At 45.1% G+C, this 18940-nt stretch overlaps 1 protein-coding gene across 1 annotated transcript in view; it reads left to right on the top strand.

Annotated features, from left to right (window-relative positions):
- Window positions 1–18940, top strand: part of WDFY1 (WD repeat and FYVE domain containing 1) — a 213021-nt gene that overhangs the window by 147467 nt on the left and 46614 nt on the right. The window contains exon 8 of the mRNA XM_069213483.1: window positions 13248–13353. Within this exon, the coding sequence (XP_069069584.1) occupies window positions 13248–13353 (106 nt within the window). The remainder of the gene's footprint in view (window positions 1–13247; window positions 13354–18940) is intronic.

Below are 18940 nucleotides of genomic sequence, written 5' to 3'. Positions count from 1 at the left end.
CTTCACCACCTGATGATTCCACCTCATATCAACAGGCTATAGCTGGGCAGCAGCATTCCACAATGTACATATGTACACTGATCCAATAGAGGAAGATTTTTTATTTGACACCCTTGGCGCAACTCATAAGGAAAGTCAATTCCTTTCAGTGCTTCCAGATATGCTTAGACACGCAGACAAAATATTTAAAGAGCCTGTTAGAGTACAGGTTAGCAATCCCAGAGTGGATAAAAAGGTCAAGGATGCTCCTACTGATCCTTTATATATAAAAACCCAAATACCTCCAGACTCTGTTGTTGCCTCTACTACATGCAAAAGAACTAATAGCCAATCAGCATAACACACACCTCCTCCTGATAAAGAGAGTAAAAAATTAGATGTGGCAGGAAAATGAGTAGCAGATAAAGCAGCCTATCACTGGCGAATTGCAAATGCACAAGCGTTGCTATCCCGGTATGAAAGAGCTCACTGGGATGCTATGGAGGAACTTTTACAATACCTACCAGAAGAACTTCATAAAAGGGGGGTAGAAATTGTAAATCAAGGACAAACAGTTTCCAACAACTCCATTAGATGTGCGCTTGATGCTGCTGATACAGCAGCACGCAGTATTAACACCAGAGTCATCATAAGGCACCATGCCTGGCTCAGATGTTTAGGGTTTAAACAGGAGGTACAACAGGCAGTTTTAAACATGCCCTTTGATAAGGAGCATGTATTTGGTTCACAAGTGGATACCACACTTTCAATTTTAAATTAATAATCAAACTGCCAAAGCTATGGGAGCCCTACAAGCCAGCACACAGAGGGGTACTTTTCATTGTGCCGGATTTGCAAGAGGATTTAGATCATCATTTCAAGAACATTCCATAAATCAAAGTAAACCCACCTCTCAATACACCAGAGGTTACTTTTGAGGATCATATCGAGGAAACAATAATAAGGGAAGAGGGAAACCATATACATTTGGAGGTTCCTCATCCGTCTATAAACAATGACTTAAAACAAAACATACGAACACACACCACTCCTATAGGGGGAAGGTTACAACTTTCTTTACCCCCAGTGGTCTCAAATTATTACAGATCAATGGGTACCTCAAATTATCCAAAATGGTTACTGTCTGGAGCTCATTTCCACTCCACCAAATATATCCCCTCTTACTCGCAGACTCTTAAAAGATCATATCACTCTCCTCAAACAGGAAGTACATTTCCTTCTTCTAACAGGGCTATAGCATCAGTACCATTACTTTGCCAAGGAACAGGCCTTTACTCCCTGTATTTTCTAATCCCCAAAAAAGACTGGTCTCTCAGACCAATATTAGATCTCGGAACCTTAATCCACTACATACTATCAGAACACTTTCAAATGGTCACGCTTCAGGATGTTATTCCCCTATTACCACAAGGTGACTTCATGACAGCGTTAGACCTAAAGGGCACTTACTTTCACATTCCCATTCATCCTGCTCACCTCAAATACCTAAGAATTGTAGTTGCAGGAGAACACTACCAATTTAAATTATTACCATCGGGAGTCACAACTGCTCCCAGAGTATTCACAAAATGTCTTGCAGTAGTTGCAGCACATCTCAGAAAAATAACAAATTCATGTGTTCCCCTATTTGGGCAATTATCTTATCAAAGCCAATTCATTCACACAGTGTCAAATATACACACAAGCTACAATTCATCTCCTACACTCTCTAGGGTTCACCATAAACTACACCAAATCTCATCTGCAACCTCTCCAAATACAACCCAATCTGGGAGCTACCCTCAACACACAATTAGGATTAGCATTTCCTAACCCAGTCCAAGTTCAGGCTTTTCAGACATTAATTGCTACATTAAAACAGAACCAAACATACACAGTAAGAACTATTATGAAACTGTTATGGGTGATGGCATCTTGTATTGCCATAGTGCCTCATGCCAGACTTCATATGCGTCCTCTTCAACAATGTCTCTCTCATCAGTGGTCTCAGGCACAGGGTCACATGGAAGATCTAGTGATGTTGGACTGCCACACTTATCGCTCTCTACATTGATAGAATACCACAAACCTTATGAAAGGGCGACCCATTGTAGACCCTGTGCCTCAGATCACTCTCACAACAGATGCCGCAAGCAACGGTTGGTGAGCTCATCTCCTCAACCTCACAGTTCAGGGGATATGGGACAATACTCAACGGTCTCTTCATATCTAGTTACCTGGAACTGCAAGCAGTATACTTATCAATGAAAGCATTCCTTTCACAATGGCAACACAAGACAGTGTTGATATGTACAGTCAACATGACTGCCATTTACTATCTTTAAGAACGGGGGGGGCACAATCTCATCAACTGTCCCATCTTGCACAAACAATATGGAAATGGACGATTCGTCACCACATTCACATAGTGGCACAATATCTCCCAGGGACAGACAACCACTTAGCTGACCTACTAAGCAGGATGCAGCAACAAACACATGAGTGGGGAACTCCACCCACAAGCCCTTCAACAGTACTATAAATAGTGGGGAACGCCTCAAATAGATCTGTTCGCAACATATCAAAACAAAAAATGCCCATGTTTCGTCTCCAGGTACCCAGACCCTCGGGCCAGGGGCAATGCTTTATGGATGAGTTGGCCAAAGATATTTGCTTATGCTTCCCCCTCTCCCACTCTTACCACTTCTGGTCCAGAAGATAAAGCAATTTTGTCTCAACATGATCTTAGTGGCTCCTACATGGGCACGTCATCCATGGTACACAACACTTTTGGAACCCTCAGTTGTTCCACATGAAAAGCTTCCCAAAAGACAAGATATCCTGACACATAAACAGGGCCAAATAAGGCATCAAAATCCCAAATCACGCAATCTAGCGATATGGCTACTTAAGTAATAGAAATTGGATATTTACAATTACCACAGGAATGTGTGGATATCCTCAAACAGACACGCTAACCTACAACTAGACAATGCTATGCGGCAAAATGGAAACATTGTGTTTGCTATTCTCAAACAAAAAACATTGACCGTTTCAAACCAACAGTACAAGACACTGTACGATATTTATTACATTTACAAAAAGCAGATCTAGTTTATACATCCATTTGTTTACATTTAGCAGCTATAGCTGCATATCTTCAAAATAGACAACATATTTCTTTGTTTCAAATTCCAGTTATCATAGCATTTATGAAAGGACAGAAAATAATAATTCCACCAAGAATTCCTCCAGCTCCATCTTGGAATCTTAACATTGTCCTCACAAGGCTTATGGCTCCACCGTTTGAGCCACTTCACTCCTGCTCCCTACAATTCCTTTCATGGAAAGATGCCTTTTTAATCACTATCAACTCCCTTAGACGTGTGAACGAGCTCCAGGCTTTAACTTTGGAAGAACCTTTCTTGCAAGGTCATAAAGAAAAAATTGTGTTAAGAACTAATCCAAAATCCCTTCCAAATGTAATTTCACAATTCCATATTAATCAAACAATAGAATTAACTGTTTTCTGTTTTCTTCCCACAACCAGATTGGCTCACAGAAAGAGCTCTACATACTCTAGATGTTAAAAGAGCTCTTATGTATTATATAGATAGAACAAAACATTTTAGGAAAACAAAACAAACACACAAAGGAGATCCCATATCTAAAACAACTATAGCAGATGGATAATCAAATACATTCAGACTTGCTATACTAAAGCTAAACAACAATTACCCTTACCACCAGGAGCACACACCACTAGGAAAAAGGTGCATCTGTGGCATTTTTAGGTGACATACCTACAGTAGATATTTGTAAAGCACCAACATGGTCTACACAACACACATTTAAAAACATTACTGTATAGACGTCTTTGCACAACAACTAGCAAATGTTGGGCAAACTGTACTTAAAACACTTTTTCAAACAATTGCAACTCCAGCACGCTAGCCACGCTTTATGGAAGGACTGCTTTACAGTCTGTGCACAGCATGTGTATCTACAGCTACACATGCCATTGAACGGAAAATGATACTTACCAGTAGACATCAGTTTGTGGGATGTAGTGCTGTAGATTCACATGCGTCCTCCCTGGATGTGTGTAGATGTTGCAATTTAATCCTATGTAAATAATGTACATATGTAAATACCTATCATGGACATCTTTTGTATTCTACTCTCTATTTTTCACTACTTCACTCTCCTGCCTGCGAAGAAACAATCTAACAAAGGACTCGATGACCAGGCTCAGTATTACGGTGAGGAGGAGTCATTCTTTCTTCGAAGAAAAACAAATTGTACTACTATGGACCCAACACTAGATGGCAAGCTTGGAATGCATAGCATGTGAAGCTACAGCACTACATGCCACAAACAGATGTCTACTGGTAAGTAACATTTTCCTTTCTAGCTCAAACAGATATAAAGTTACTAAAAACGCAGCAACATGAATAACCACGCAGTAAAAATCCCTTCGCAAAAGTTGACCGTCCACCTATCAGTTGCTTATTCCTGTATTTCGGCTTTAAACTGGTATGAATTAGGTGAAATCTTTGCCCAGACAGTGGTAACGTTTGTAAAAAAATTCAAAATAATTAAGTAACACCATCACAAAATGAGCTGCATAATTAGCTTTTTATTGACACATAATTTCATCAGTTGGTTAATATGATTATTTCTGATTTCTGTGTGTATAACTGGTTGGTGCACTGGGGACTAGTCATTTGTATGTTTATACACCTATGAGGTCCCAGCCTGGGAGAGAAAGCACTGTTAATGGTTTGGTCAGGTTACTGGGTGCAGGATAGCCTGCACCCAGTATGTATAAGATGGACTGACAGAAAATGTGCCCAAAAAATCCTGTGGGGGTGCCGGGGGTTACTAATACTTTTCACCAGGTTTGCATTACAAAAGTGATGCAAAGTGTAGTGTTGGGATTTACTTTACAACTCAAATTCTGAGTGGCAATGTTGAGTTGTCTAATGTAACACAAAGTAGAGCTACACCCTACTTTCTGGCAAGTGGACATTCCATGGGTTGTACATGGCATGCCCATGTAACCACAAACGTTTTTTGATGTTTTTGATGCAGTGCCCTATCTACTAAAAAAAGGTAGACATAACTTGACGTCAAAATGTATGTCTCCTCAAGGCAGGCATAAAGAATAAAGTATACTGCACTTTAGAACATGCATACTGTGCTGAGTGTTACACTATGTCAGTACATAGTTTTTTGTAGTGGAAGGTCACCCTTCCATTACACACTCTGTGCTTGACATGATGCACACCCTTGCACTATCGTGCAAGGGTGTGTGCATTGCCGCAAGGTAACCAAAACTGCGCAAGCATAGGGAGAGACAAAGTATGCACCAAAGTTTAGTAGATATGGTGCTGTTCTGCTCTCTCCTTCTGCTGTACTGTGTTGAATGAAATGGTAGAAATTTTCTCCTCAATGTTTAAGTATTTACAGTACTTTCAATGTTTTTTCTCTTTTTAGTAATACACATTCAGGCAGCACTTAGTACAAACCTTTCCAGAACCGGTAACTTTCTTAGGGTACCTCTCAAAAAAGAATAATTCATTGACACCAGGGCGCCTCAAATGATTCTAAGAATTGAATAGTTTTCTTGCTCTAAAGAAGCCTTCAGACTTGCTGTATAACCAAGCCTCACCTGCACTCACAAGCCTGTGCCACTTCCCCCAGGCAGTGATTGGCATTTGAATATGTCTGAAATTCCTCCCAGGAGCTACACAATAAATCAATTGTGCTTAACATGGTCGGCCTGAATGAGCAGAGATATCTCCCCTGGATCTCAGATTTTGCAGGGAGTGGGCTGTAAGTATCATTTTTGACATTACCTTGTAAAATACTGCTTGAGTATGAAATTCTGTTTGTCAGGTCTTCTGGGTTTTACATGCACCACTTAGAGTGCACTTCAAAGGGCAAAAAGAGGATGCTAAGACAAATCTTGTGTATCCACTGTCTGGTTACTGGAAAACCCTGCTTTTGTCTTACCAGAATTCTGTCTCTGGGTTTTACGCATAACACTTGGGGTGCACTTCATTGGACGAAAAGAGGATGTTTAGACAGTTCTTGTATATCCACTGTCTGGTTGCTGGAACCTCCTGCTTTTGTCCTACTAGATGTCTGTCACTAGATTTACTGGGGGTACAGTGGCTGCCTGAAACTAGATTTTAAATGTGGGAGGACACCAGGATTACCATTGTATACTGCCCTCACAGCCCCAGCTTTCAAATTTAGTGTGGCAAAGACTTTTGCCATCTTGAAAATGCCCAGATTGGGTGAGGTTGGTCACTGGAATTTTTACCCAGTTGTCCAAAGCATGCCAGGAGTCATTCTCACCCACGAGTTTGTGCTGGGCATAACTATGACACCTCCAGTCACCCTCTTCTGAGCGTTTGTGGACATAAGGAAGACCAAAAGTGGACTGGGGCTGCTATCTGTGACCTGGACAAGTGCCCTTTTGTACCCAGGACTTCAAGGGTCATACGAGTGACCTCCTGTTTACGTTATAGGAATACAACAAACTACAAGAGCCCTTTCCTGCAACAGTCCAGGGACACCTGACTGGACCCTACTAGTGGCCTCTGCCTGAAAACCTGGGAGTCTCTAAGTGCCTTTCCTGAGGTAATTGGGGATGTTAGAGGTGGCATGTTCTGGTTGGCTGCGGCAAGGCCCCAGCCAGGCAGAATCGCGTCACTCCAGTCAGGGCTGGGTGATTACACTTGCTGCATAATGTGCACTTACCCTTGGATAGCTTTGCACAGAGCAGTCATGCTTATCACAGAGGCAATGTGTAAAACAAGAGCACAGCACTACCCCACCACAACCACGCTGAGTGGCACAAATGAGACTTCACACACCATGCAGGGATATCAAAATTGTATTCAACATACACATTGTCAGAACAGCATGAGTATCATGGAAATCTGGGCATAAATCATGTTTAGCAGTAGAATTCACAATATTCAGCCCAACTGTGTGTAACATCAACAACAATATTTACAAGTGAGAAAACTATACGTTCCCCCTCCCGCATCTTCATGCAGTACCAAAATTTGTCAGCACAAGACCCACTCTAGAATTTACCAACTTTGATGTAACACTTAAATTCAGGGTGTGCCCTGGTTCCCAACGCTATCAGCAACAAGTACATACAAGGGTTTTAACACTTTCACATAGCACTGCAACCTAGGCCGCACTAATAAATCATAATACCAACCTCAGGAATCCCCTGGTGAAAGAACGTGACCAGCAGCACCACAGAGATGCCCTCACATTTACCCGCACTCACTGCCACACATCCGCTCTGTACCACTGAGCAATGCCACGGGTGTCAGTCGGCTCATGCACACCCACAGTCGTACGCACGCACTCCCGGCACCCTAATGTGGTGCCCTGATATCCGGCTAGTGGATGCCACTGTGTTTTCAGGCACCCTGGATCCCAAACCGCCCTCCACCCACCTACGAGCTTCGGCTATCCTGCCCCACCACAAACCATAGTACCCACTGGCTACTAGTCCGCTCGTGGCCCTAGTCACACTGCGCTAAGGATACCGGCGATAAGATATGAGGGGAAAGGAAAGACACCACCAGTACAGCAGCAATTAGCAAGGAGACAATTGGGCTCCCAGTAGGAGGTTCACTCAGAGGTCTGCAACACCAGTTAGCCATTGTGGCACCCAGCCCCACCAGACAGTCAGCGTTACAAAATAGTTACCAGTTTCGCACCTCCGGAACGGAGGTGCACTGTCGAGGCATGTTGACTTGAGTCGCCCTTGACAATTCCAGTTGCACACAATGAGTTATTAGTTTCCGCACCCCCTTCACAAGGAGGCCTCGCGTCTGGTGCACAAAGACTTGTGTTACGCCAACCGTTACGCTCCCACGTGAAAAGTGCTCAGTGCTGTACCTCCACTAAAATGAGGCACAACGTCAGGGACCCGATGACCTGAAATGGCCCGACCATACGATCACTCCAAAGACAATTCTTAATGTGGTACCACCTCAGGAGGAGGCACTAGTCTGGTGCGTGATGACTTGAACTGCAACAGACAATCCCAGATGCTCCAATGAACAAGGTAAATCCTGCACCTCTCTGGTGTGAGGCACAACATTTAGCGCTCTATGGCTTGAGCCTGCCTAGATCCTCCGGTCATACAAGGAACTTCATTACCATACATTCCTGGAATGAGGCACAACGTCTGGTGCACTATGACTTTAGTCGCACCAAACTCCCCGGTAACACACTTCAGCGTAAGTTCATCTATACCATACGAGGCAGTCTATAGCACAACTCCGGTTGCACGCAATGCTCATGCAGCTGAGAGTCACACAAGAGAATTGCGTCTCACTCGACATCAGTGGGCCATGAGGGTTTCCGTAACGGGTGATCCCGCTTACACCACAAGACATCTCTGCATGCACTGGTCCCCATGATGAAGGACCACTCGCCTGAAGTGCAGACATAACTTGCGGGCTCCACACCGGGTAATTTCGGTCTCCAGAAACAATACTTTGTCTATGCTCATGCCTCTGCTGTCCTGTGGAGTCCTGCATACAATGTAGGTGCACATAAAGGCAAAGCTATCCCGATGGTACTGGCAGATGATGTAAATTCCTCATAAGATGTCCTTGATGTCCCTGAGACCTCTGCAGAGAACGGGGCAGCCAACCTGTCCTTGGAAATCACACCTCGGGTTACGAAACAGCTGGCAGTTGGCTCAGGCCAGCCACAATACAGGAAGGGTGCGCGGATCCCTTCCTCAATACAGGAAGGGTGCGCGGATCCCTTCCTCAGACAGTTATCCTCCTGTGTACCATAGCTTCCTCTGGTATTGCGCAACACGCAGTCCAGCAACACTGGTCCTGTGTTGCCGTAGATGCAACTCTGCCTTCTGAAGGATAGAACCACAGATGTCTTCCCTAAATTTCCTTCCCATCTGCCCTGAGGATGTGGAATGTATATCTTTATATTTAGTGGGGCCATGTTCTGCCTCCTGGAGGCCAAATGTCAGAAACCTCACCCTCATATCATCTATCCCAGACCCCAAATGGCAGAGGTCTGTCATTCTGGATGCCCAAGTATTATAGCTGTCACTTGGGAAATGACAGATGTGCCCTTCCTTCGAAACCAGAGGCATGAAGCTGAATTTAGAGGACACATGAAGCCTTTTAGAATTTAGAAATGCCTATTCCCTCAAAGTGGCATTTCTAGTGCAGTAATAATAAAACCACCTGTACCATTAGACGGGGTTTGTCCCTCAGAACCCAATGATACCAAACATCATCAGGCTGCTCCTCTGCAATCCACTATTGCAGCCAGACCTAATAAGACTCTTTTCTCCCATGTAACCCTATAGGCAGAGCAAATCTCATGGGCAGTGCGAACACGCATGGTGTGTTCCACACCCCCTAGGCACATGTGGCCTGATGCGCTTACAAGCTAGCAGAGGCAGGCTGAATACTTAGGTTGCAACTTCACCTATGTTGGCCTGCGCAAACAAGCTCAGACTCACTATAGGTATGGCGCCTTGGTGCAGGTTGGCACCTAGAGACCAGCTATACCAGATTCAGTGTATATAAAATCACCCCGGGACGTGCCATGGCTGTTTCCCACGTTAGTCAGCGCTACCTCTTTTCCAGTAGAGGACATGTATGTGCACTTCCACCCTGCACCTACAGGGGAACAGTGCCCAGGGCCCAAAGGCCACCGCAGAGTACCGGCCCATTCCATGGGCATGGCCGACCCCTCCCCCAGGTATGGGACACCTACTTTGGGGTCTTCCCTAGCAGAGCAGAGTTCCCTTCGTATACCTCCCTACGCCTACCACCTGCCCCGTCTTCGGGGTCCTCCCAGGGAGGTGAAAGGCTGGCTCAGGGTTGGCCCCTGCCACCCTGAGCGCAGGTGCACTAGCGCCCTTACCGGCACATCCAATTGGGCCTGAGACATGGTTGACTTGGCCTTCTAGGGGTGGCATACACAGTGCAAAGTCTCCCTAGTTGCCAGGGCCGTACCTGCCCTCGGTATGTGGGGGTACCTTTTTTACAGGGGCCTCCTGAGTACAGCACCTCACCCATGCCGATACTTGCTCCTCCTTATAAAATAGGTAGCAAGGGCGTGCACACTTTCCCACTGCATTGCAATGGAGAAGTGCCCAGAGCCATAAGGTCACGCACAGGTAGCCAGCAAAGACTGGGGGAAAAAAACAAAAGGTTTTAGGAAAATTCCCCAAGAGGTGCCATTTACCACAGAGTCCATTAGAAATCTACTCCTGTGGTTGGTTGGGATTTAAAGGACTAAAGTCAGAAGGTAAAATCCTTGACCTGGACAGATCTAATTGATGTATCGGAACCGCGGACCATCATGTCCAGCTTCAAATTACACGTAGGTCTCGATCTACTGGAGCCCTTGACTATCATTTGTGCGTTGAGCCTTTTGGTGCTATTTCTACATACATTGTTTCTGAATAGTATGTTTGCATTTTGAGGTTTAGGAACGGTCAATGAGAACATTTTGTTTATTATTCCTTTGTTACCCTCCAACACTTGCTTGCTCTGTGACTGAAGATGAAACGTTAATGTTTTTTTCAATTATTTTCTAATTACTTTGCAGATTGTAAAGCCCAATAAAGCATACTGGCAAACTGTGATTACCTGCTGCCTTTTTTATTACTACACTTTTTCAGAACAGAACTATGCGATTTTATACGGTTATTGGCGTCTACAGCTTGCAGACCACAGGCAATTTGTACAGGGACAATGGAGAGTTCCCAAGGCTGTCCCTGTCTGCCCCAGAAATATAGTGCCTCCTACATCTGTGTCTGCACCACTGCACTCTATATCATTGCATTCTATGCCACTCTACTCTTTGCCACTCTACCCTAAGCTGCTGTATGCTACACCACTCAACTCCGTGCCACTGCACTCCACACCTCTGCACTCTACACCTCTGCACTCTACACCTCTGCCTTCTCATCTTCAGCACTGCACTCTATGCCACTGCACTCCATGCTGCACCACTGCACTACACGCTGGGCAGCTGCATTCTACGCCACTGCTTTCATTCCTACTCTGCTTCGCACTACGTCACTCTGTTACTGCACTCTGTGCCACTCTTCTCTGCACCACTCTACTCTGTCACTGCACTGTGCACAACTCCACTCTATGGCACTGTATCCATACAACTGTACTCTACTCTGCACCACTCTTCTTTGTGCCACTGTACTGTACGCCACTGCACTCTATCCCACTATACGCCACTGCACTTTATGCAGCTCTACTCTGTACCACTTTACTCTGACACTGTACTGTGCCACTGCACTCTATGCCACTCTACTTTACTCTGTACCACTGCATTCTGTGCCACTGCACTCTATGCCACTGTACTATGCACTGTACACTACTCTATTCTATACCAATCCACTGTACTCCACCGCACTGTGAACCACTGTACTTTATGCCATTCTATGCCACTCAACTCTACACCACTGCACTCTGTGCCACCCTACACCACTGCACTCAGCGGCACTCTATTCTGCACCAATCTCTCAGTGCCAGTGTACTCTACATCATTGTACTCTGTGCCACTTTACTGTATGCTGGTGCACTGTAGTGCACTATATTTATGCCACTACACTTTATGCCACTACACTTTATGCCACTCTTCTGTACTCTGCACAATTCCACTTAATGTCACTGCACCACTCTAAGGGCCAGATGTAGCAAAGGTTTTTACCCATTCTGTGTCTATGGGAAAAAGTGTTCGTATCTATGGCCCCAAACCACTCTACACCACAATAGTCTATACCACTGTACTGTACGCAGCTGCACTTCACGCCGCACCTCTCTACTCCACCGCACTATTCACCACTTTACTTTATGCCACTACATTATGGTACTGCACTCTGCAACACTCTACGCCACTGCACTTTACTCTACACGACTGCACTCTACCTCACTACACTCATCTCTCTGACACTCTACTGTATGCCACTCTGCTACTTCACTGCGGTTATGACACTCTACTCTGTGCCACTGCACTCTATCCCTCTGCAATATACGCCACTGCATCTATGCCACTGCACTGTACACCGCTCTTCTCTATTCTGCACCACTCCCTTCTACGTCACTGCACTCTACACCACTCTGATCTACTCTGCACCCCTCTCGTCTACTCCACTGTACTGTACTCCACTACACTGTCTGCTCCTCAGCACCACTCTACTCTATGGCGGTATACTCGACACCGCTGCACTCTACACCTCTGCACTGTATGCCACCGCACTCTACTCTGCAGTACTCTACACAGCGCCCCTGCATTCTACACCACTGCATTCTATGGCTCTACACTCTAATCTACATCACTTTACTCTATTCCACTACATTCTGTGGCAGCCTACTCTACTGTACGCCACTCCACTGTGCGTCACTCCATGCCACTCTGTGCCACTCCACTCCATTGTATGTCACTCTGTGCCACTCTACTCAGTCTGCCCTCCATACCACTCCATTTAATGTCACTGAGCCACTACTCCATTCTACCCACTACCCATTACTCTGTGCCATGCTGTTCCAATCTACTCCACTCTGCTCCACTCCACTATAGATCTCTGTAGTCTACCCTACTCCATGCCACTCCACTCTATGCCAGCATGCTTTATGCCAGTCCTCTCTACTGTACCCTGTGCCACTCCACTCTACTCTGACCCTCCACTCTGTGGCACTCCACTGTATGTTACTATGCGCCACTCTACTCTACGCCCTCCTTTTCTGCGCAACTGCACTCTGCACCTCTGTACTTTACGCCTCTGCACTCCATTCCATGGCACTCTTCTCTGCGCCACTGCACTACACAAGACTCTACTCCACTGCACTCTGTCACTGCACACCACTTTACACCATGCCACTTCTTTCTGCTCTACTATGCTGTACAAAATGGCTAAAAGACATCAGCATTGGCAAAGACAATAGCTCTTGTATAGGAGTAACCAATTTACTTTGCCAATTTTGTGATATGAAAACACTGGAGATAAACAGAAGCACAAATTATCATTGCCAGCATCTGTAGTGGGTCAAGTAATTTTAGAACCAAAGCTCAGCGTTAGATGTATGCTGGCTTTCTATTTCGACTTTCAAAGTTAGGTTTCAGACCAAGAATATAATCTTGGTACTTAATGAGAGGAGACTTAAAAGGGTTGATGTATTTCCATGATGCCAAATAACCAAAGATGTTCTCCACAGCGACAAGGTGCAGGCACTCTGCTACATACATCTAAATCGACAGCTGGTGTCCTGTTCATCTGATGGTGGCATTGCAGTCTGGAACATGGATGCAGAAAGGGAGGAGGTAAGGATACTCACTAGTAGCGGGAACTAATGCTACATTAATGAAATTGGTTTCTGTTCAGTTGAATTCATAATGATTATAAGATAGTAATTGCTGCACTTGCCTAGCACGTTATTTAGGCTAGGAAATGCAACTCATTTGATCTCATTTTATCTGCATCTTTTGAATGAGGGGCTGAATGGGCCTAATTGAATATGAATTTGTGACTTTCAGGTTAAACACAGATAAGTAGTAAATGCATTAGTCCACTGAATTATTTTATCAGCCCTCATGCACTGGCTTTGAATAGTACTGCAAAATTAGATAGGTTTGCTGCATTAAAGGTACACAGAGACTTTACTAAACATTGGGTCATATCAGATGAAACCCTAAAGGTCACCATAGAGTGTTCAAGGAGTCCCTCCCTGCATTGGTCTATTCACCAGCTGTTTCTAGTCAAATGAGTGCTTTTAATGGGAGACGCTAGTTTCATGGTACATTTTTTGTACTTTGAAGCTGTTCAACCCCATTTGCCTTATTGGACCACCTACACTTTAGAAAACTGTTAAACAATTGTACTTCTACAGCTGTCATCCTTGATCATATCAGTGTTTAAACCACAAAGTCCAGTTTGTGTGTGACTTCATGGAAGATTGAGGAGAAATGTGGACACCCTAACTGCTGGTGTTGAATTTGCTACCATGCAATCATCACTTACCTCTGATAGTGGTCTCTCGCATGAGTATCCTAAATGATCCTGAATGAAGCCTTATTGTAAACAAGAAGCTACATTATTTTGTACACACTCCAAAACACTACTGAACGGCCATTTCTGGCTATGGCATTTGTAGTTTTAAAAATGTTGTCTTGGGACGTATTCCTCTCATGAATGCTTGCCTGTGACATCCTACCTCCATTTTGTTTGGCCTACAGTGTGATTTTTCATCCCAGTCATATTTAATGTCAAGATTACTGGGTGATACTCCATCATGGCTTGATCGCTGTATTTGCGTGGTTAACTGCGCATGGTAGGAGTAGGGATACACCATCACAGGTGCTCCTAACCATACCAAAGGATGCCTACTGTCCCCTTTTGAGGCTCTTTGGGATAGTGATAGCCATAGAACGTATTTCAGAGATAGGATTACAGCTGTTTTACCTTGTAGCCCTTGTGAATTTGTCTTCTATCCATTGCTGTAAATGTATGCACTCATCATACCTGGGTCCTCTCAAGTTCAAGCAAGTATGTTGTATACTTATGTTTACATGCTCTGTGAGGACATTTAGTATCCAGGACAAATTGGCTGTTCCTTGCACAGGCCGAAGGTCATTCTAGCTACCACTGTACCTTGAAGTGGCGCCTTGAAAAGCCTGAAGGACTCTATATCAATACACCCATGTCCTGGTTTGAGAATGCAATCTACATACAGCGAAGAGACCAGTTTTACCAGCCTGACAAATTGGCACCCAGATATTCTTGGAGATAGTTTACTTACTTGCATGCAGCCCAATTTCTTTCGAATTCTGTTGTGTCCTTTTCTGTTACACTGACAGCTGTATGGTAATATGAATCTCCTCTTAGGGATTCTGGCTTGTTTCTCTTGAAATCTAAACATCTTTGACCATTTAGCCCTGAATGGACAACTGCAGACCCTCAAGCATCCTTCCCATGTTGCACGCAAATTGCCGTTCAGTAGGTGCCACAACCATTATTCTGAAATTCATGAATTTCCCAGCAAGGGCCTCAACCAGCTAGAAGGTGCATGGGACAGCCGGCCAGAGCTCCCGGAGGTTATATTTTCATTGATTTTCAGGCCAGCCACAATGCCAAAGTTGTTGAAGTGTGACAACAACTGCTGGACAGACTGTCAGCCATGACAGTTAGAACAAAGTGTTGTCTGCATACATAGGGATCACATGATTTGTGTCTCCTACCCTGAGTCCCACATTCTGGAATGTTCTCTGGAGTTTTATGACCAGCGGCTCCATTGCAGGAGTGAAAAAGAGAGGTCTTGTGCCCCCCTCTACACCCTAATTCTCCGACATGAGCTAGCCGCCTTGAACCCTGGCCTCAGGGTTGCTGAATAAAAATGTGTTTCAGGTACAGATTTTTAGCATTTAACCCATACAGCTCAGCACCACTTACGGATGAAACTAGTCTAGAATGTCATAGCCCTTGGCAATACCCACCAACACCAATGCAAGCTGCATTCCAGTCCTGCAGAGTGCATCACATGGGGCAGTCTGTGTATTTTCATAGCCATGCTAAAGCCGGGTTTGAAACCACATTGGTCCTCATAGATAAAGGAGCCCACTACCATCCGCAGGCATTTCACCAGCACTTTACATGGGACCTTGACATCTGAAATGCCTGGTTGATTGTGGCTTGCTTTTTGGCTAGGTTACCATCGGATTGACATAAAAGCAGGACCGGAGGTAACTCCCTTTCCCATTTGAGAATCCGTGCTAACAATTTGCTCTGTTCATCCCCTTCCCTGTGAAGTCATTGTTTGTAGTCTAGCAACGTTAATTTGCCCACCATGCCCATTAATTTTTCTAAGGCCCAGTGAATACCCACTTTCTCAAGCCGAGCTTCCCGCTGCCCGGGGGCCCTTCCCTACAAATCTGCTAGTTTTACTTCCTGCAGCGCCAATTCGTCCTGAAGTTGTCGCATACCCCTATATAACTTTCCCAGGCATACCCCTTGACACAGCTTTCAGGGCCTTCCCACTGGTGAACATAAATCTCTTGTTGACCCTCTAATGAGTGATCAGCTGTTCATTTAGGTCTTCTTAACATTCAGGGTCCAGCAACACCCCGGGAGGTAATTTCCAATAGAGAGGTCTTCTCTATTTACTCCCTTCCCCAAACTCCACTAGTAGTGTGGAATGATCCAATAAGAAACTGTCAAGGTAACATTCCCTCAGAACCAATAAAAGTCCCTAGTGCGCAAAACACAGTCCATTCTAGTGAATGTTTTGTGTGTCAGTGAATGACAGGAGTATTCTTTACTCGTTGGATGTATCTCCCTCAACACATTCATGCTCCCCGTATTAAGCATCATCTGTCTGAGCGTAGTGAGGATGTAGGGTTTTGTGTTGTTCTATTGGAGGATGCCTCTCTTTCTCTCCATCTAAAACACAGTTAAAGTCACCTTAACAGAACACCGGGATGTTTACACACCCCACCAGCATTTTGTGTATCTTGAGAAAGAATTCCTTATAATTTGTGTTTGGGGCATAGACATTAAGGACATATATACCTTCCGTCTAAGGTTCAGGACAGGGGGGGGGGGGCATCCCATATAGATACCCCTCTGACATATGCAGAGTAAGTGGCAGAGTATAATTGTCCCCACCAATTCTTTTTTAGCTTTAATTCTTCGGAGTCTGTCAGCCTAGTCTCTTACAGAGAGTCAGTGTGTTCTCTGTGATGCGTAAGATGCAACAGGGCCCTATAGCATTTCACGTAAGCCTCCATCCACAGACATTTCATGTAATCAGTTTATGCTTATTAGACATTTGGACAGTACATGTGAGAATGTGGAGATGGCAGCCCCCGGATCCCTCCCCTCAGACCTGAGGTGCCTCCCCAGTCACACTTACCATCTCACCCTCAAATAAGAAAGCATAATGATGCAACCAAATTGAACTAACAAACAGTACCACCGCCTCCCCACACTAATCTCCCCACCTACCCGGGTGAATCACTTGTCAACAACATAAATACGTGTCTGCCAACCACCCAGACAAGTACCAGTGATGAAAACTATCTCCCTTAAGGGAAATGAGCCATGCATACTATAGATTTTTCAGGCATAATACGTGGAGGCCTTCCTACCCCCACAGGGGGCCAAGGCACCTCAGATGAGAACTACCCAGATGCCTTCCTGAGAGCAGTGATATATGCCTTTTAAGTGCAATACATTTTTTCACATTTCAGCCATGCAGTCTGCCGACGTCAGCCCCCATGGGCGATGTGACTTTTCAAATCCAGCTGTTGCTGAACACATCATCTACCCATCTCCCCAAAAACAACTAGTTGGCAGTCGTCAGAAAGAGTCATCACAATCCTCTCCTGCCACCCCTCACTGTAGATACTGCCCGTCAGTTGGGCCCAGGTCACATGGTGGACACAGACGGCACCTCGTGTGTCCTCCAGGCACTCCGAGGATGCCCTACAGGATTGTCCCTCTGAGCCAAAACCTCCTCTTCTGCTGATCAAGTGCCCTTGCCCTGTACCAGCACTCTGGGCATTAGTCGCTCCCTTGGCTTCCACAAGTCAGATGATCTAAGAAGTTCCACCTGACACTCTTGCCCTCCTCTCCAGATGGGTAGGCATAGTTTCTCCCATGACTTGAGAGAGACACTTTGTCCCAGATTTCCAGCCAGCACCAGACCTCCTCAGATTGGTTCAAGAAGTTAACTTTTCCATTGGCAACAACCGTGTATAGCTACATTTAGGGGAGATTGATAGCTCTGAGCTTTAGTTCTACACCTAGAAATGATTTCCTCTGGGTTTGGACCTTTTTAGTTCAGCTGGGGTATACACCGATGTGCATAATTTTTTAAATGGGCACCACCGACTTCCCTGGTTGCCCTCCATGTAGCATCTCGGTCTTTATAATGAAAGATCCTCTCGATGACTGCGCGAAGAGGGGCACCCAGCAGGAGACTGGTGGTCAGGACCCTGTGCACCCTCTCCACAGCAAACACTTTTGACAGGCCCTACAGTTTTAATACTTTGAGGTTACAAGTCCCTGGGAATTGTTCATGCGAGGTATGCTCAGCCCCCTCAGGAAACCCCAGAAATCTCAAATTGTTGTGGCTTGGGCACCTCTAGGTATCCTCAACCCTATCTTCCAGGGCCTTGATCACTGCAATTATTTTGGTCATCTGGTCCTTAATAGTCTTCACTTGTATCTGCAGCTCACCAATTGTATATTCAGCCTCCTTGATTTTCTCAGCCACATTCCATAGGTCTATCCGCAGTTAAGGTGGCGTCAAATGAAACTGAGTCAATTTGGCCCTCCAATGCAGTCTGTAAGCCATGGATGGCCACCAGTCAGTCCGTTCTGGATGGTTCTTCTCCTATATCGCCATAGCCCCCTAGTAGACTGGTGCCAGCTGAGTGGAATGCTGGGCAGGACCCTGTGTGCACTGTGTAATAGTGTAGCCTTGCGGGTTACTAGCAGCCGTGTCCTTCCCCATTGCTCAGTCTAGATCTTGTACTCCTGGTGGGCCACCCCACAGGTGCTACACAAGGTTCCACTCTCACAGGCTTCCACACAGGTACTCTGGGCTCAACATCCAAGTAGGTATCTGCTAGATTCCTCAGTCTGCTCAGTGCCTTCTTTAGATCCAAGCTGTATTAAGTACAAAGAGAGTTGCCTTTCTGCAGTGCAAGTGTGGGGGCAATTTCTAATTATTATAGGATGTTAAATTTGGAAAATTTAGATAGTGAATATAGTGCACACCGGGAGTCCACTGTGCCTTGAAGTCTATGAAGGTGTAAAGGGTAGAGGACGGTCTTATTCTTAAAGATTGTCAACTGAATAAAACAATAGCTGTGAGGAAAGGAATTAAAGTGAATTGCAGATGGCTTAAAG

This window comes from Pleurodeles waltl, chromosome 11, assembly GCF_031143425.1.
Source record: "Pleurodeles waltl isolate 20211129_DDA chromosome 11, aPleWal1.hap1.20221129, whole genome shotgun sequence".
Classification (NCBI taxonomy): domain Eukaryota; kingdom Metazoa; phylum Chordata; class Amphibia; order Caudata; family Salamandridae; genus Pleurodeles; species Pleurodeles waltl.
The sequence above is the reverse complement of the archived record's forward strand: the minus strand, read 5'-3'. Positions and strand labels throughout refer to the sequence as shown.